The sequence below is a fragment of the Chelonia mydas genome, chromosome 1, assembly GCF_015237465.2.
Source record: "Chelonia mydas isolate rCheMyd1 chromosome 1, rCheMyd1.pri.v2, whole genome shotgun sequence".
Lineage (NCBI taxonomy): Eukaryota > Metazoa > Chordata > Testudines > Cheloniidae > Chelonia > Chelonia mydas.
The window spans coordinates 34,007,365-34,027,855 of NC_057849.1; the positions used below are offsets into that span (position 1 = coordinate 34,007,365).

Genomic DNA, 20,491 nt, shown 5'->3' on the forward strand with positions numbered 1-20,491 from the left:
AGGTGACAAATGTATAGTTCACCTCATACAAGTACCATAGTGCAATCTCTTTATCATGAAAGTGCAACTTACAAATGTAGATTTTTTTTTTTGTTACATAATTGCACTCTGTGGCGTTCTGTACCTCAGGGCAACACCATAGACCCCCATGTTCATCCTTATAAAATGATTGTGTGGTATCCAATGCAAAGTTTGTCATGTCGGGTGTCTTCGGAAGGTTCATGATGCACTGAGCATTGTTGTTATAGTGATGTTATAGTAATTGTTGTTACAGTAATGTTATAGTAATGTTATAGGTTATAATTTCATGTATATAGTTATGAGGCTGAAAATGTATCCTCATGACTTAAAGCAAGCCCAGGCAAAAACTCTCCAAAAGCAGAGGGGCAGTTCATACCTCATCAGGACATGTATGTGACAAACCCAGCCCAGCCTCACAGCAACAAAGGACACTGGCCTAGGCAACAACAAAGTATCTGTTGGACTCTCTAGTGAGTCACCCCCCTTCCTTTGGTCAGTTTGCGATGAGGTAATGCTCACCTGACTCTGGGACTGGGGGAGGCAAAGCCAAGAGGGAAGAAAGGACATGATAAAAAGGAAAGACATTTGCCATGCTCTTCCTCTCTCTTCCATCTCCATCTACAGACACCATCACCACCAAGCAACTGAAGCACTGATCAAAGGGGAGAGCCTGGCTGAAGGGCAACCAGCCAGACTGTGGTGAGAAGCATCTACATTTGTAAGGGCATTGAAAGTGTTAAGATCAGCTTTGAATGCATTTTGCTTTTATTTCATTTGACTAAATCTGACTTGTTATGCTTTGACTTATAATCACTTAAAATCTATCTTTGTAGTTAATAAATGTGTTTGTTTATTCTACCAGAATCAGTATGTTTGGTTTGAAGCATGTCAGAGACTCTCCTTGGGATAACAAGCCTGGTACATATCAATCTATTTGTAAAAGTGACGAACTCATATAAGCTTGCAGTGTCCAGTGGGCATAACTGGATACTGCGAGATGGAGGTTCCTAGGGTTGTGTCTGGGGCCGGAGATATTGGCTAGTGTCATTCAGTTGCATAATCCAAGGGACAGCTTCCATGCCAGAGGCTATGCATGAACACCCAGGAGTGGGGGTTCTCACAGCAGAGCAGGGTAAGGCTGGATTCCAGAGTCAAGGATTGGAGTGACCTAGCAGATCACCGGTCCAGCTAACACCAGAGGGGGACATCATACAGTCAAAAACAAACAATGTAAAACTTTAAAGCCTACAACCACTTAGTCCTATTTCTTGTTCAGCCAACTGCTAAGAGAAACAAGTTTGTTTACATTTACACAAGATAATGCTACACACTTCTTATTTACAGTGTCACCTGAAAGTGAGAACTGATGTTCACATGGCACTTTTGTAGCCAGCATTGCAAGGTATTTATGTGCCAAATATGCTAAACATTCATATGTCCCTTCATGCTTTGGCCACCATTTCAGAGGACATGTTTCCACGCTGATGACGCTCGTTAAAAAAATAATGCATTAATTAAATTTTTGAATGAACTGCCTGGGGGAGAATTGTATGTCTCCTGCTCTGTGTTTTGCCTGCATTCTGCCGTATATTTCATGTTATATCAGTCTCGGATGAAGACCCAGTATGTTGTTCGTTTTAAGGACACTTTGCCTGCAGATTTGACAAAACGCAAAGAAGGTACCAGTGTGAGATTTCTAAAGATAGCTATAGCAGTCGACCCAAGATTTAAGAATCTGAAGTGCCTTCCAAAATCAGATCAGACCGGGGTGTGGAGCATGCTTTCAGATGCTTTAAGAGAGCAACACTCCAATGCAGAAACTACGGAACCCAAACCACCAAAAAAGAAAATCAATCTTGTACCTGTGGCATCTGACTCAGATGATGAAAATGAATATTCAAAGTCTGCACTGCTTTGCATCGTTACCGAGCAGAACCTATCAGCAGCATGGACACATGTCCTCTGGAATGCTGGTTGAAGCATGAAGGGACATATGAATCTTTTGTGCATCTGGCATGTAAATGTCTTGCAATACCGGCTACAACAGTGCCATGAGAATGCCTGTTCTCACTTTCAGGTGACATTGTAAACAAGAAGTGGGCAGCATTATCTCCTGCAAATGTAAACAAGCTTGTTTGAGCGATTGGCTGAACAAGAAGTCGGACTGAGTGGACTTATAGGCTCTAAAGTTTTACATTGTTTTATTTTTGAATGCAGTTTTTTTTTGTACATAATGCTACATTTGTAAATTCAACTTTCACGATAAAGAGATTGCACTACAGCACTTGTATTAAGTGAATTGAAAAATACTATTTTATTTTTCCAGTGCAAATATTTATAATAAAAATAAATATAAAGTGAGCAGTGTACACTTTGTATTCTATTTTGTAATTGAAATCAATATATCTGAAAATGTGAAAAACATCCAAAAGTATTTATATAAATAGTATTCTATTATTGTTTCACAGTGTGATTAATCGTAATTGATATTTTAATCACTCGATTAATCGTGATTCATTTTTTTAATCACTTGACAGCCCTAATTATAAGTGTATTTTACCTGTATCTTTATTTAAACGTTTTTTTTTATTTAAAAGGATATCCTTCTCCCATTCTGTACTGTACACCGATGCAAGTAGCAATTTCATATTTACTTCTATGATCTAATGAAAACTTTTTGGTACTGCAATATTCCCAACCATAATTAATTATATTAATTCAGACATTAATGGAGTGAAATCTGATTGTCAACTGTGGCGGCCTTTTTAATTAGATTAAGCATGTGCATCTATATTCCTGCCAATATCTCTCTTTAACAGTTAAAAGTTTATTTGAAAACACTAATAAAATGAATTTATTAAATATAAATTGAAATAATTGTGTGGCCTCTTATAGTATGCAAAGCAATTTAAAGTCTGTCATAATCATCATCCACGATTATTACTGTACAGTAAAAGGGATTACTGTTACTTGGAGTCAGTAAAAGAAGAGTGCAGACAAGAGCAATTAACTGCATATCTTTAGCTAATAAAATGGAAAGCAAAAAAACCAACTTGTCATAATTGTTCAGAATGAGAGCTCATAATCTATGTTGTGACAGATTTAAAGGTCACTGAATTAAATGTTTGAGTATGGTAGAAACATGATGGGGATCTCTTTTGACACTTTGACAGAGAAAAAACTACAATTATTTAAGTGATAGTTTAGATGTATTTTAGATGACTTTCCATTTCTAAGCTAATTTTATGGAAGCAGCCTATTAGCAATTTAAAGAAATCAGAGAAGTATGCTTTTTTTCAGCAAGATGTGGGCGTTTGGTAAGTGCTACCTGCAATTATAAAAGTTATGTAGCTTCACAGCTTTTTTATTCACTCAGAATCCAGAATAGACTCATAGGTACAGTTGCACGGATTATGGTATTTAGCAAAGAGCACAACTTGTCATCCTTTCTATATGGTGATAACATAAAGAATTTGTGAGCTGGTATTTATTGGTTTAGTATTAGTCATCAACTTTTCTGTATACAAATATGTGACTTGCAACTACTTGTAGAATTGAACCACTAAACTATATTTAGAAGTGTATGCTGTTGTTTAATATTGATATAACTGTAACATGGAGAAGCCACAGTCAGGAATGAGGCCCTGTTGTGTAAACAAATATGAAGATATCCTCTCTGTCCTGAAGGGTTTACAATCTAAGGCCCAGAGTTTAAAAAATGGGATCTTAAAAGTTAAGGCTCTTAAATCCTAATTCAGACACCTAATCAACTATCATGATTTTTTCAAAAGTGCTGAGCACCCAGCAACACCCACTGACATCAGTGGAAACCACTGGGTTCTCATTACTTTCAAGAATTGGGCCTTTCATTCAGGAGCTTAACTTTAGGATCCTGGTTTTGGAAATTTTTGGACAAGACGTATTTACATTACACAGCATTGTGACCAAGTTGAGTAAATTTTAAATCTGAAAGATCACAGTTCAGCAAGTATTTGTTTCACAGTTCATATCTACATTTTGAGAATATCAGATTCCTTGATTTGAAATTGTTGTTTTGGCATTTGGCAAAATGTATGGTTTGGCATTAAAATTGCAGAGGGAAAGGGTCTCGGAGTGCTCAATGTGAGCAAGTGCTAGGTGATTAAGCATTATTGTACTGAACAAAACAAAGCTTAAAACCAAAAAACCCTAAACTGAAATGTAATATTTATATAAATAAATTGTTATTCCTTTGTCAGAGACAAGAAGTACTAGAATAACTGCAGGCAGCGGATAGGTCCCTGATGCTCAGGCCCCAGTCCTGCAAACGCTTATGCACTTGCTTAACTTTATGAATAAGAGTAGTCCCATTATTTTCTGATCAAGGATATGTTCATTCATGAAGGAAAGATAGTTCCACCTGGTTCATGTATAGTGAGCTGTTTTCACTGAAAAGTTTTTTAGTGTGCTAGATTTTGGCAAGAGTCTCAGACCTTTTCAGTGAGTGGTTAAAGTGGGAGTAAAATGTTCAAGAGATGTCTGCTGTGGAAAAATATCTAAAAGGGTAGTTCATAGAATCATAGAATCATAGAATATCAGGGTTGGAAGGGACCCCAGAAGGTCATCTAGTCCAACCCCCTGCTCGAGGCAGGACCAATTCCCAGTTAAATCATCCCAGCCAGGGCTTTGTCAAGCCTGACCTTAAAAACCTCTAAGGAAGGAGATTCTACCACCTCCCTAGGTAACGCATTCCAGTGTTTCACCACCCTCTTAGTGAAAAAGTTTTTCCTAATATCCAATCTAAACCTCCCCCATTGCAACTTGAGACCATTACTCCTCGTTCTGTCATCTGCTACCATTGAGAACAGTCTAGAGCCATCCTCTTTGGAACCCCCTTTCAGGTAGTTGAAAGCAGCTATCAAATCCCCCCTCATTCTTCTCTTCTGCAGACTAAACAATCCCAGCTCCCTCAGCCTCTCCTCATAAGTCATGTGCTCTAGACCCCTAATCATTTTTGTTGCCCTTCGCTGGACTCTCTCCAATTTATCCACATCCTTCTTGTAGTGTGGGGCCCAAAACTGGACACAGTACTCCAGATGAGGCCTCACCAGTGTCGAATAGAGGGGAACGATCACGTCCCTCGATCTGCTCGCTATGCCCCTACTTATACAGTAGGGCATATATAGTTAATAGCCTATGTTTTTTTAAGGTTTCAGAGTAACAGCCGTGTTAGTCTGTATTCGTAAAAAGAAAAGGAGTACTTGTGGCACCTTAGAGACTAACCAAATAAACTGGTTAGTCTCTAAGGTGCCACAAGTACTCCTTTTGTTTTTTTAAGATTGCAGACACCTTTTGCATTTGTGTCTTTTAACAACATTTGGGGTAAAATAATGGAAAGTAGGAGACACAGCTCAGCAGTTCACTATAATTAATAATGAAAACAGCAATTGTAAAGATTGAAAAGTAAGACACACAGGTTATGTCTTGCATCTTAATGGCATTTTATTGATATAATGGTGGGAAGTTCAGAGAATGTAGCTCAGAAGGAGATGGCTCATTTCTTCAGCTAACAGATCGTAAAAGAGTTGAATAGTCTAAGAACACAATAAATGTAAAACCAAAATTTTCAAACTTGGGTGCCCACAGTTACATATCTGCATGTTTACTTAGGCACCTAAATAAACCTCCTGAGTTTCAGGGGTGCGGTAACTACTATTAATTTTAATTAAATGCTGTAGTGACAGAGACTATGAAGTTTAATTTTCATTTCATGTCCCTAGTCCAGTTATCAAAGTATCTGGAGTTGCCTTCACCAATTACATTGAGAAGACATATCTAAGAAGTTTAAGGCTTAACCTGCAGTTGAAAATGCTGAATCTGCAATTCTCAAGGAAACCATGAGCCAGATGTTACCCTGAGTCATACACATGCAAACTTTCTTCAGTGGGGATGAAGCTATGTGTGTAACTGTGGCAGTACTTTACCTCATTAAATTTTGTTCTCAGATCAATCATTTACTAATTGAGATAAAGGAGACTAGGTCCATGGTCAGAAATCATGACCAAACATGACTCAGCGAAACACCACCTCAGAAACACCTTTATAAGCCTCAAACGCTGCAATATAGAGTATCATAGAAACAAAGGGGCCTTGCAAGGATTTATGTCCAAAATAATTTTGCAGTTGCATCATTCAGTAGTTCAAGAATCCTTGAAGAAGTGCTGAATGTAGCATTGAGGAAACTACCATTTTTAATTACTAGAGGTATTCAAGAGCAGACTAGTTATGAAATTAAGAGATTCAGAGTAAAGGGAAACCATGCACTCTGGATAGAGGATGAAATGGAGGACCAAGGAGGTCTTTTCCAGCATTATATCCTATAACTCTGTCTTATAATGTAGATATAATCTAATTCCTATCAAAATTAGATACTCTTTGTATAATCATACCAGATATTTTGAAGGGAAATTACTGGAATATACTTTAAAATACTTCTTTCACACTACAGCATAAAAATCAAACTTTCTGAATTTAAAAGGTGATTTTCACAAAAGAAAATCAGAGGTCATAAATTGAAAGAAATTCAGTAATCTATCCAAACTAAATAAACTAATAACAGTAATGGTGATGACATTTTTGTGGCACACATCCCCATTTGGAAATAATTTTAATTAGAAATTATGGTTACCAAAGGTGAAACAGGAATGCTAGAGAACACCCTAAAGAGCCAGTGTTGGTATGCAAAGAGCTGAGTTCTACAAGTGGGCTGCATTGTACAAAGGTTGGAAGGCTTTTTAAGTTTATTCATATTGGTGAGTCACTTCAGAGACATACAAAATAAACTACTATCTTCAAAATGATAAATGCTGTTTGGTTTTGTTTATTTTCTGGTTGCGGGTACCAAAGAGTAGGAATCAGTGTTTCTCTTTAAGATTATAGTACATTTATACTAATAAATCATTTATACTAACACATTTAGCATTAAAGATAGCTGTCAGATTTGCACCAACTCGAAGTGCTAGAAGATAAAGCAATAAATTACTGGTTTAATTGTTCTCCCAATTAATGGGCAATACATTTTTTTTTTAGAACTGGGTAGATAAAGCAGAAAAAAAGACACTGCTCTCAGACACCCTTGACCTCTCAGAGCTCTTCCATCCAGACACATTTCTTAATGCCTTACGCCAGGAAACTGCAAGGTAGGTGACATGAAGCAGCCTATTTACACATTTCTCAGTTCCATTATTCCCCTTTCCCCTTTATATTCATTTTTTATTAATGTGCCTTCATTGTCAAGAAGCACACTTAACATATTACGCTTCAAAATAGTGTCCTTAATCATTTTATTTTCTTATTATTTACACTGGGGTAAAATAGCTACTTTGTTAATTCAATGCTAAAAAAAATCCTTTACTTTGTTGTAGAATTGTAAATGTGTTTTTCTTTTAAATCTGTATTATGTGATGCAATAAACAGTGTCAACATCTTATTCCTGTTTTTATATTTGAATTTCCTATTACATGTGTGTGACATTTAGGGTATATTTGTTTATCTCTTAGGGTAATGAGCTGTTCGGTGGACAACCTTAAATTTGTAGCATCGTGGAAAGGTCAAATTCAAGAGGCAAAACTCCAAGTTAAGGTACTGTGCCCACTTAGATTTCCATCTGAATTTCTGGAGCTTATACGTAACAGAAAAATAGTGGTTAGAATCACAATATAGGTGTTACAAAAGTGTTGCTGAAATGTCTTATTGTGGCAATCAAAGCCTGGTGTTTCACTGAATCGAGGGATCTTTCCAACAAAGATCGCTGCCAGGTGAAGTACTGTACCTGAAATACAAAGGATCGTCAGTAATTTATGGGTACAAAAATATTAGTACAGTAGAATATTATTATTAATGTTCTTCAGAGGTAAAGGAGAGGATAGGGACAATTTTGTTTTTTGGTTTTAATTTTGGGGTGTCTTTTTTTTTTTTAGTTATCATTATCATTATTATTTATAATTATCATCTTAGAACTGTTCTTCCTCTGTTCTCTTCACGGTCGTTCAAACAAGAATTTAAACTATAATCCTGTCTGATAATCTCTAACAGTTGTCCAGACAATACTTAAAGACCTTGTGGCATTTAACAAGACATATAAAGGGACATAAAAATAAGTAACTTTAGCATCATAGTGAACATCTCCTTTTTTAGGAAAACTGGCTCTAATGACCAAGACTGTGTGTAAGGAATTGCTGAATTTCTGAACTGGGATTTTGAAAGGAGTTAGGTCTCCAAACCCCATTGACTTTCAGTATCTATGATGTGACTCAATCTCGTTGATTTTTAATGGGCAGCTAACTCTTTAAGTCCTCATTAAAATCCAAACTCTAATCACTGATACATTACCAGCACAATCTGTACCCAATCAGTATCTAAGACATTCTTTTGTAAAGGAATCTCATGTATTGTGTATTAAACACTATATATAAAATATGATCCAAAATACATACTGTATCGCATAATTAAAGACTAAATACTTTATACCAGACTATAGCTGTAGTAAGTGAGATTCAGAATCTTCTTCTTCTTCATTGTGTGGATAATTATAGTAGCTGAGAGGAGGTCATGCAAATCTAACTTTCAGTTGACAAGTTGTGTAAACTTTGGGCTAAATTGACATTGAGTCTCCTTAACTATGCCACCAAATGTGGACATCGGTTTTCATGTATAGAAATCCCACAAACTCAAAAAAGAGCATCTTCATGTGCAAAGTTTTCAGAGGCTCCTTTGAAAATTTTGTCTTGTATGTTAAAATAACAATTAGAAACTTCTCTCTAAAGAAGGTGCTTGTGAATTTAGTGTTCATAGAAAGAAGCTGACAGCCTTAGACAGTGAAATCCTGTGTTAATGCATAAAACATGTAAAGCAAGGCAGCAGCAATACAGGCCACCTGAAATCATTCCACCAGTGTGCTCAACCTTGCCTTGCCTTACTGTTAAAATGAGAGTGCCTTTTAATTTCTATGATTCAGGTTCCAGGTGTCTGTCCTGAAACTCAGTATTTCTCATGGAATTGACCCAAACTATCTGAGAGATTGCTGCTCTCAAGGCTACATTCCTTTGGAACAATGAAACTTCTAACCAAAAGGGAGAGGCTTATGAGCGTAGGAGACAGAACTCTCACAAGAGCTAGTTCAAGATTATGGCACTCTCTCTGTCTTTAGAGATAAGAAGAGTCGCAGGCCTTACTTTCAAAATTCTTTCTTCTACTTAGCTTTCTCCTTCATAAATTCTTTATACACACACTAACACAGACCCAAAGACCCTATAATCTAACCAAGTTCATTTTTCTACAATTGAGAAAACGGAAAGAAGGATTCTGTTACTTTTATTTCAAAATGCTGTTGTTTTTAATTTGAAATTCTATGTAAGTACTTGGATGGATGGATGGATGGATGGATGGATGGATGATAGGTAGGTAGATAAGATCATAGGTAGGTAAGATTAGATGGATAAAACTATGGAAATGGAAAGACCTGAGAATCACACCAACACCAGAAGGAGGCTGATTTGTGTAATTGCGGACTCCTTAATAAGAATAAACAGGCCTGTCACCAGAGCTGATCCAGAGAACAGAAGAGTGTGTTGTCTACCAGGAACTAAGATATGGGATGTGGACCTCAGGCTGAAGAGGATCCTGATGGGAGCAGGAAATAATTCACTGATTGTCCTTCAAATGGGAAAAAAATGACACTGCTAGATTCTCACTGGGATGCATCAAGAAAGACTACGCCAGTCTGGGGAAGATACATAAAGAAATGGAAACATAGGTGATCTTCAGTGGGATTCTACATGTCCCTAGAGGAGGAGAATGAAGGTGAGACAAGACTATGAGGATCAACATATGGCTCATGCAATGGTTCTATAAGGGGAGATTTGGGATGTTGGACTACTAGTAGGCATTCACAGACAGAGGACACTTCTTCTGGGATAGATTGCACCTGAGTAGGGAGGGTAATAGACTTCTGGGATGGAAACCGGCACATGTAATCAAAAGAGCTTTAAATTAGGAATGTGGGGCAGATGGTTGGGAGATGCTTATATATTTTCCACCACTGATTTTAATATTCAGCTGGAGGAAAATCAAGTGAAAGAGGATACAGCAATGGAGAAAGGAACAACAGAGAATAGGCGAATGGACAACAAGAGTAACAATAATACAAACACCAATAACAGTAACAGTCAGGAGGCAATATTAGCAATAAAATGACTATACCTAATCAGGCAAGGAAATTGGATGATGCTAAGCAGAAACAACTAAAATGTCGGTATTGTACACCAATGCCTGAGTAACAAAATGGAGGAACTAGAGCACTGGTACAAGGGGAAAAAAGAGATAGTGATAATGGAAATATGGTGCAATTGTATTCATGACTGGTAGGCAGGTATTGAAGGGTATATGCTGTTCAGGAAGTAAAGGTAAAGATGGTAAAGTAGCATTGCATATTAACGGTGAGATAGAATGTAAAGAAATCAGATGTGATGGAATGCATCTGTTTGGGTCAAAATAACTTTGGGAAAGAATGGTAACAGAGGCTCCACAGGGATAGTGCTTGGGGTCTGCTACAGATTCCACGTGATCTGATTTGGATATGGATAGACACCTCTTTAATCTTTTAATGAAATAAGTGCTACTGGGAATTATGTGATTATGGGAGACTTTATTTTCTCAGACACAGATTCAAGGACAAATGCTACTAATAATGGTAGGGCCCTGATATTCCTGGATGTGATAGATGACAGATTTCTTCACCATATAGTCACTGAACTAACAAGAGATGATCCCATTTTAGATTGTAGTATTGGTAAGTAGCGAGGACCCCACGGAAGAACTGGTTGTAGAGGACAATATTGGTTTGAGTGATCATGAGTTAATTCAGTTTAAGGTAAATAGAAGGATAAACCAAAATAGGTCTGCAATTAGGGTCCTTAATTTCAAAATGGCAAGTTTTAAAAAATTAAGGGAATTTGTTAAGGAAGTTAACTGGACTGAAGAACTCAAGTATCTGAATGTGAAGGAGTTTTAGGATTATTTTAAGTCAAAGTTGCAGAAACTATCTGGAGCCTGTATCCCAAACGAAGGCAAAAACTCATAAGGAAGGGTCGCAGACCACATTGGATGAACAAGCATCTCAAATAGGTTATTAAGAGAAAGCCTACAAAGAATATAAAAAGGGATGCTGAAAGGACAGGAGACACTTGATATGGATTTAATCAGGCCACAACTTTATTGTATAGATGTCTGGGACTACTCGGCAAGTAAAGTGTACAATGCAGGCAAATCCATGTTTATTCAAATAACTACCTGGGGCTTCCACCAGCACTCCTTTATTTTCCATCCAGGTCCCCCAACCAGTCCATGGCTTGGACCTTACCACCCTCCCCCCATAGAAGGGTTAAGGTGGGCTATAAGAAAGGGGGGTTGGGTCCCTACCGTACCAATCATAGGACTCCCCAACCCCCCCGCCCCCGTTCCAATCCTTTATCCAGCACCTCCTTTCAGGTTCTTTACCAGGCCATTTATCTGGCCACTGGATACCTTCCCTCTGGAGTATCTGTATTAGACATCCGCCCCTCACTTACAAAATAATCTTACAAAATTGCGATATATGGCCTACCACCTTTTCTCCTCACCAGAAAAGGTCCTCCCTGACACTCACTGTGGGGAAGGCAAAAAAACCTCACTCTATAGTGATGAGGGGAAAATTCCTTCTGAGCCCCCTTAAAAAGGAGTGACTAGTGCAATGCTCACAGCAGGTCCTAACCCAACCGGATATTCGCATTTCAAAGGGAAGGAGCGTTGGTGGTGCCTTGCCTGCTGTGTGGAGAAAGGGCTTTCAACGACCAGGGCTTGCACCTTTAAAGCCTTCCACCATCACATTCCCAGGGGGTGAGTCAGCGCCACAAAGCTCACCACCACTCACATTTTGCAGCAGGTTCTGACCTCCTTCCCCCCGCCCACCCTGCTGCCTCCATAAAGCACTGCTGCCTTTCTTCGGCAAGCCCGGACAATGTTCCCCCCATTTCAGGTGAGGTGCACTCATTTTTAGGGCTGTCAAAAGATTTTTAAAAAATAACTGCGATTAATCACAAGATTAAAAAATATAATTGTGATTAATCATGAGATTAAAAAAATAATCGCAATTAATCACAATTTTAATCACACTGTTAAATAATAGAATGTCATTTATTTAAATATTTTTGGATTTTTTCTACATTTTCAAATATATGTATTTCAATTACAACACAGAATACGAAGTGTACAATGCTCACTTTATATTATTATTTTTGATTAAAAATATTTGCACTGTAAAAAAAATCAACAAAAGAAACAGAATTTTTCAGTTCACCTGATACAAGTACTGTAATGCAATCTCTTTATCATAAAAGTGCAACTTACAAATTTAGATTTTTTTTGTTACATAACTGCACTCAAAAATAAAACAGTGTAAAACTTTAGAGCATGCAAGCCCACTCAGTCCTACTTCTTGTTCAGCCAGTCTTTCAGACAAACAAGTTTGTTTACATTTATAGGAGATAATGCTGCCATCAGACCATGGACTTTTAGGCTTTAAAGTTTTACATTGTTTTGTTTTTGAGTGCAGTTATGTAACAAAAAAATCTACATTTGTAAGTTACACTTTCACGATGAAGTGATTTTTATGAGGTGAATTTAAAAATACTATTTCTTTTGTTGATCTTTTTTATAGTGCAAATATTTGTAATAAAAATAATATAAGGGAGCACTGTACACTTTGTATTCTGTGTTGTAACTGAAATCAATATATTTGCAAATATAGGAAAGCATCCAAAATAGTCATAATAAATTTAATTTGGTATTCTATTATTGTTTAACAGTGCGATTAAAACTATGATTAATCATGATTTATTTTTTTAGTTGAGTTAATTTGTTTTGAGTTAATCACTTGAGTTAACTGTGATTAATTGACAGCCCTAGTAATTTTCTAGACAAAAGAAATACAGTATATCTAGTCTACCTGGATTTCAGTAAAGCGGTTGATACAGTTCCACGTGGGAAATTATTAGTTAAACTGGAGAAGGTGAGGATTAATACAAGAATCAAAAGGTGGGAAAGGAACTGGTTAAAGGGGAGACTCAACAAATCATTCTGTAGGAGGTTACTAATGACGGTCCTCAAGGATCACACTTGGGATCAGTCTTTTTAACATTTTCATTAACAACCTTAAGACAAAAATTGGGAGTGTGTTAATAAAATTTTCAGATGGCACAGAATTGGGAGGTATTGCCAATAGTGAGCAGGACTGAAAAATCATGCAACAAGACTTGGATAACCTTGAAAACTGGATAATAGCAATGAGATTAGATTTCATAGTGCAAAGTTCAAGGGCATGCACACAATCTTTGAATAAGATGAGAATTTATCAGGTGGAAGTGACAGAGGAGGGGAAATAAATTTTACCAACTCTGAAATGGATGATTAATTTGTCAAATGACAAAAAGGCATGATTAGTAGCAGTTCCTTCCTAGTAGGGATGTGAAGAATACCTGATTCAGAATCAATTTGTATATAATGGCACCTTCTTTAATGGCACTTGGAATTGCTTGGACAGAGAGTCTGAAAATGTCTGGCTCTCACCTGACAATCATCATTGCTACGCACATATACCTGTCCTATTTGCTGTTTGCACTGATTGGTCTGTCAACATCTGAAATTAGCTGGTCTTATCCATTTTGACATAAGTCCTCCATTTTCAATAATTTTGGAACCAAATGCATGACAAGAACAGAAGAAGCACAGTAAAGGACTTTTTGACTGTAAATGCTATGAATTCAGGTAAAGCTGAATATAAATGCTGTAAAACAAAATATTATTGCAAGAATGTTATATCCAGCCACTCAAGAGAAGCTATAAAACACATATTGAAGCTAAGTTTCCAGATGTTTATAAAGATATCTTTAAAAGAGTTCATAGGAAGCACTTTTTATACAGCTTGCCTCTATCAAGCACCAAGAACCATGCAGCCTGTGGAGAAAATTACATTTGGTTTCCTGTAGGCTACTAAGATCTGTATTGTCCTGTGGGAAATTATGGCACTTAATAGACAGGAAATGTTTATTGTGGAGAACATGGTCTTATGGAGACAGAGTGTCTTTGAACCTTGATATTAGCTCACTTCCCATAAATTCATTTAAAATGACGTAAACCCTAATATGCAAGAGCAAATTTGCCAGAAAGTAATAAAATGCAAAAGATTGCAAGGTGCTATTCATTTATGGTGAAATCTGTTCCACTTGTAAAGAATACAAGTACCAAAATCACACATTTTACAAACAAAGCTACACGAGAAAGAATATTTGATGCCTTGGTTGAGAGGGCACCAGGAGCTGAATATTTTTTCTGCATGTTGATTAGCAAGGGCAATTGGCCCGGTTCTGGTCTGAAGCTGTTGTTGCTGGAGTTTTTGTGTTCATGGAGCATTTGTTTGCAGAACTGCAGGTGCTGAGTTTTTATTGTGGTTTTATCCCAGTCACTGTAATAACCTATTAAGATGAGCTCCAAACTTCATTCTTACAATGTAAAATGACTTAATTATACTGTTGAATTAGAAGTAGTTGCATTGGTGTAGTTGTAGCTACCTAGGTGAGTAGCTTCTTTATAGCATAGAAAGCCTGCAGAGCTTTTTCTTGTTATAGTAATACAGCCAGTCTGAATCCCACAATGGATTTTTATGAGGCTCAGGTATGTGTAATTTAGGATCAATCTCCATGTCTCTGTAATACAATTTTACTCTGTTTTGGTTAACTTCATTGTTTGACGGGGAGAGTTTTCTGCAGTGTCATTAATTTCGTTTTTTTCATGTTGACTTGTAGTTGCCCATATGTTGCAGTCAAGGAAAGTACCCGACTCCAAGACTGTAGATCTTCAAAGGAAATGTTTTTAGAACTGCTGCTACACACACTAGATCTCCTTTGTCATTAATCCACACAGAGCTTAAATTCAGTTTAAAGCAGGAAAAATAGTTTTTCTTAGTTCAGAAGCTGAAAGTGCTGATTTGATCATCATTTATTAAAATCATTCATTTTAAATATGTTACAAGTAGAACAATATGGAGATAGTTACTTATGCATTCAATCCATGTCAGGGTTCCTTCCCCACTCTGAACTCTAGGGTACAGATATGGGGACCCGCATGAAAAAACCCCTAAGCTTATTTTTACCAGCTTAGATTAAAAACTTTCCCAAGGCAAAAATTTTGTCTTGTCCTTGAACAGTATGCTGCCACCGCCAAGTGATTTAGACAAAGAAGAGGGAAAGGACCACTTGGAGTTCCAATTTCCCCAAAATATCCCCCCAAGCCCTCACACTCCCTTTCCTGGGGAGGCTTGAGAATAAACAAGATGAGCACAAACCAGCCTTGGATTTTTAAGACCCAAAAAACCTAATCAGATTCTTAAAAAACAGAACTTTATTAGAAGAACAAAAAAAGATAAGAGAACAACTCTGTAAGATCAAAATGGAAGATAATCTTACAGGCAGTCAGATTCAAAACATAGAGAATCCCTCTAGGCAAAACCTTAAGTTACAAAAAGACACAAAAACAGGAATACACATTTCCTCCAGCACAGTGAATTTCACAAGCCAAAACAAAGAAAACCTAACACATTTTCTAGCTAGATTACTTACTAACTTTACAGGAGTTGGAGGGCTTGATCTGTTCCCGGCAAAGGTATCACACAGACAGACAGAAGCCTTCCCCCCCCCCCCTCCAGATTTGAAAGTATCTTGTCCCCTCATTGGTCATTTTGGGTCAGGTGCCAGCCAGGTTACCTGAGCTTCTTAACCCTTTACAGGTAAAAGGACTTTGCCTCTGGTCAGGAGAGATTTTATAGCACTGTATACAGAAAGGTGGTTACCCTTCCCTTCATGTTTATGACAACCCGTTGGAATTTGTTTTACCCAATAGCACTTTAGCCTAAAATCTCATTTCATATTGCTTAACATTTATTTTGTTCATTCCCTCCCTCCCCAATACGATTTCTGAATGTAATATAAGTAGAAAATTATCTTATTTGCTTCTGTAAAAAACATACAGGAGATTATTCCATTCTTTGAAAGCTTAGGTCAAACTTCCAAGCAAGAACTTTGCCTTTTCAGTTATTGTTGTATTTTTGTTGTTGGTGTGTAGTTTTCTTTTTTATAATTTTGTTTTATGACGTTAATAAATGTTTACTTGGCTGTTGCCACTATATGTCTAATGCCAGGGCACCCGCAGTTTCATAAATGATGACATTTACAGGTATTATTCTCTAGTATTTTCAAAGAAGATTAAACCAAACCAGAGGAAGTTCACTCTGAAGAATAGTCTAGATCTTCTTTTCCAATCGTATTTCCTATTCTCACATGCAACATTATGATAATTAGTTTCCTATTGTTTAGAACTTGGTCACAATAGAGAGGACTATCGATACCTTTGTTAAGGCACAGTATAATCATTACTGACATTTTAGGCTCTAATATATATCTGAATATTTTATATGTTTCCATGACAGATAAGTGGCCTGCAACTGGAAGGCTGCAGTTTTGATGGACGTCGACTTTCAGAAAACCAGCATGACTCTCCCAGTGTGTCATCAGTTCTCCCTTGTGACATGGGCTGGATTCCACAGGTACTAAATTATTAAGGCACCTAAACTTTTATAGTTTCCTTTCTTCTGTGTAATAGCTTTCCAGTATGATGTTCCTAACCTGTTTGTTTCTTCTTTTAAAAAACTATCACCTCCCAGTTTTAATAGAACACACAGTTAGGTATAACATGGCAGATTTATTTACATTTTGGCCAATATTTTCTAAATAGTAAAAAACAAATGAAGAGAAAGACGCTGTAAAGAGGAAGTGTATTCAAATCAAAGCTTTTATTATTATTTTTTCTCTGCTTTAAATATATGATCATACGTTTTCAAAACTATATCTAATAAAACTTATAAAAGTATTTGGAAGTTCTTAAAAAAGAATTTTTCCATTAGAGTTTTAACACCATATAATGTAAAAATTGAGTTAAAGTAAAGAACATCTTATGAGCTGCAGGCAAAAAAATAAAACCGTTAGCCCTTCTTATGAAGCCCTAATGAAAAATAAATTCCAGTGATTATTGAAGTGCATTAGATTAAAGCAAAATAAGTAATCCAAACAGTAAGAATTGTAACCTGTACAATTTTCCAATTACAATAATAATATTTGTTAAATACTGGAATCAGAAGCTGCAAAGAAATGTGTCTTACATAGCAATTTCTCAAAGCATGGGCTAGCATTACAAAATCACAAGCTTATAAAAACTGTAGCTAAAAAGCAAACTAAAAAGCTTAACAGAACTATGGAAGATATATAGAAATGTAAATATAGAAAAGCAAGAATTATATAGGTGGGGATGGATTTTTTCCACTTCTGTATTACAGTAAATTCAATTAGCAGTACATTATTTTCCATTGTTTTGTGTCACTTTTTCTCCCATCCTGCAAACAAGGTCCTGTACAACAAATGGAAGTGGCAAATGGTTGTTTTTGGTATGTGTCAACCTGGTGAACTCTTCAGACAAAGTTAGCTTTTGGGGAATCATAAATTTAGCCAGCACTAAGTATTAAACATGTTGAGGATCACATTAGATATTTCATTGTTATTGATGTACTGTTTCCTGACCAAGAAGTAACAGTGCCTCTAACTGAATATCTATAAACAGACATTAAACAGAGGCTCTGTAGCTGAGACACATTAACTGCACCTACACTAGACTTTTTTCTTAAAATGTCCCAATACTTTGCTACCACCAGTGCTGCTACACTAGTGATGCCCATGGTGAAAGCATTAACATAGACTAATTGCCAGGTCAAACGTTAATATAGACTAATTGCCAAGTTTAGTTAGAGAACACAGTGGTTAAAATGCTAGCAGCTGGTCTACACTGGATCTCCCACCATTGCTATCATCAAAATGACGCTACAATGATTGAAAATTTGAAGAAAAAATATAGACAAGGCTAATGAAGCAGTTTTCAGTTCACCAAATAAAAAATGCTTTAGTAGTTCACAAATCCTTGTTTTGTTAATGAAAATGAACAGATTCCTAAACTTTCCAAAATGTGCTGTTTTTGCTAAATACAATTATTCTAGACTTAGGAGTTACTGAGTCTGGGGAAAATATAGATTGTTTTATATTGAGGCTCCGATTCAGCAAAGCACGTACCCAACATCCTTAACCTTAAGCAATATTGTGAGTAATCCCATTCCTATTCAGCAAAGCACTCAACCACGTGTTAAAGTTAAGCCTGTCCTGCAGTATCTGAAATTGGGCACCCAGAAAACAAGGAACACACGATTAGTGGCCACTGGTTTAAAAAAAAAAAAAAGTTTAAATGGGTTGTTCAGCATCGTATAGGAATTTTGTGGCAGAAGCAGGAACAGAATCCAGTTGTTCAGGGTGTAATTCATCTGTCTTAACCATGAGATGGTCCCTTTTCTTTCTGCATTCCACTGCCTCATTCACTACACACCTTCCAACTTCTGTAACAAATGAGTCTGGGATACTACAGACAACATCCTTATTAACTACATAATCCTGATTCAGTCCCTGTGCACTGTCCGTCCAGCTGAGAAACAAGCTATACTGGTAGACATCTCAAAATCAAGAAGCTCTTGTCTATGAATGAAAAGTATCTGCAGACTACTTGGTCAATGGTTTGTTCAAAAGAATTTATTTTGAAAGTAGCCTTTCAAAATTAGGATTGCCAATGTTTGGGAACATGACAGAGGTGACCTGTTTAGCCTTAGGAAGTGGAAAGGTAAGTTTGTATCTACCTTGTACAGTTACTGATGGAACCAAAGCATAGCATTAATATTATCTTTAAAGGGGACCCTCCTCTTCTAGCAATTGCAGGTGCCATGAACACAGATAGATATTCTGCATGCATTATGCTCTATTAATCAGACATGTAATGACAACAAAATAGGGCATGAGGCTAACAATATTATCTCCAGAAGAGGAAAGTAAGAGTGATATGTTTGTCCCATGAAGTTATTAGGACTTAAAGCTGTGGGATGCATTCCTGGCCTCATTGAAGGTAATGGCAAAACTCGCACTGACGTCAAAATTTCACCCCTGGTGTTGAAAAGGTGAGGGAAGTTGACTTACAACAGCAATAAAATCTTCAAAAATGGCTAGACATTCAGGTCTAAGTGCTGAAAACAGTCATTGTTTGCACTTCAACTTCTTTCCTGTTTTGAGATATTATACGTTTTCTAATAATGAAACTTAACTCACTCATGCTTGTTATTTGTTCCAGTTCTTTACTGACAGAAGTCAAATGGCTTGTTTGTTTCACAAAAATCTTTAACACCTCTCCGAGAATATAAAATGAGATTTTGAGTGTTGTGAGGAGTATGGTTTTCTGACCACAAACTTATTGCCCAGAATTCTATCAAACAAATTTCGTTAAATCAGATTATTGTATCGTGTTTTAAAGGCTGAGTTAAATACAACAGAAGAGTAGGGGCTAGAATGAGCCTTTAAACTCAGTGCTTTATAGTTGTAGTGCCCCAGGAGGAGCCCTCAGAGGGAACAGTGCATCAGCCACAATTCTCCTTGGCTCCCTCTTGCTCTAGGAGTGGGGAGGGAATATTTTACTTCTCGGGCTACATCCAGATCTACGGGTCAGTATGGGGGAAGAGGAGGCAGAGCCATGGTTCCATCAACCCCTGGTTCACTTGTTCCTCCATAACAAAATTTAGCAGATAATTGTAATATTCATGTAACAGCAATGCTGATAATACTGCACAGTAATGAAGTAAGTATATGCCTATCTGAATATCTGCTTATAAATAAATTCATTCAAACTGTTTAAACCTGGGTGCCTAAAGTTAACTTGATAAATCCCTATTTAGGCACCTAATGGAAATGGTCTATTTTCCAGAGGTGCCAAACACCACCACATGCCGCTGTAGTGAATACTGCTGTGAAGAGTTAATGCATTTCCCTGTAAATGACTAGTGAAAGCATCCACCCTTCTTGTTTTAACTAATATTCAATCATTTTAAATATTTTTGCATGTTTTGGATTGCTAAAATTGCATGTAAGGTTTTTTTGTTTTATACTTGTGATTGATTCCCTTTCTATCTAAGCTCTTGTCTGTCTGTTATAAAGAGAGCAGGGAAGAGACAGTAGGCAGGTTTTACGCTGTGGGCCAGATCCTCTGGTCTGGCTTAGTTTACGAACTTTGTAATCCCTTTGTCCTGCTGCTGGCTGGGGACCATGTCAGTCCCTGGTATAAGTTAAAGCAGCTCCCTGTGGCCTGGAGAGCCCTCCTAGTAACAATTCATTGTTTAAACAATGCCCTAATAAACACTAAAAAATCCTCAAAGTAGTCTGCAACAATGGGGAAGGGGAATCTGTGTGGAGCTGTGTTCTGTCTGTCTGCC

The 20,491-nt window shown here is 37.0% G+C and overlaps 1 protein-coding gene across 3 annotated transcripts in view; it reads left to right on the plus strand.

Moving 5' to 3' along the window:
- DYNC2H1 (dynein cytoplasmic 2 heavy chain 1) overlaps window positions 1–20,491 on the plus strand; it is a 384,528-nt gene that overhangs the window by 361,862 nt on the left and 2,175 nt on the right. For all 3 annotated transcript variants that reach the window (XM_037889977.2, XM_043529611.1, XM_043529618.1), the window contains 3 exons: window positions 7,090–7,199; window positions 7,560–7,641; window positions 16,577–16,693. In XM_037889977.2, coding sequence (XP_037745905.1) covers window positions 7,090–7,199; window positions 7,560–7,641; window positions 16,577–16,693 — 309 coding nt within the window. The remainder of the gene's footprint in view (window positions 1–7,089; window positions 7,200–7,559; window positions 7,642–16,576; window positions 16,694–20,491) is intronic.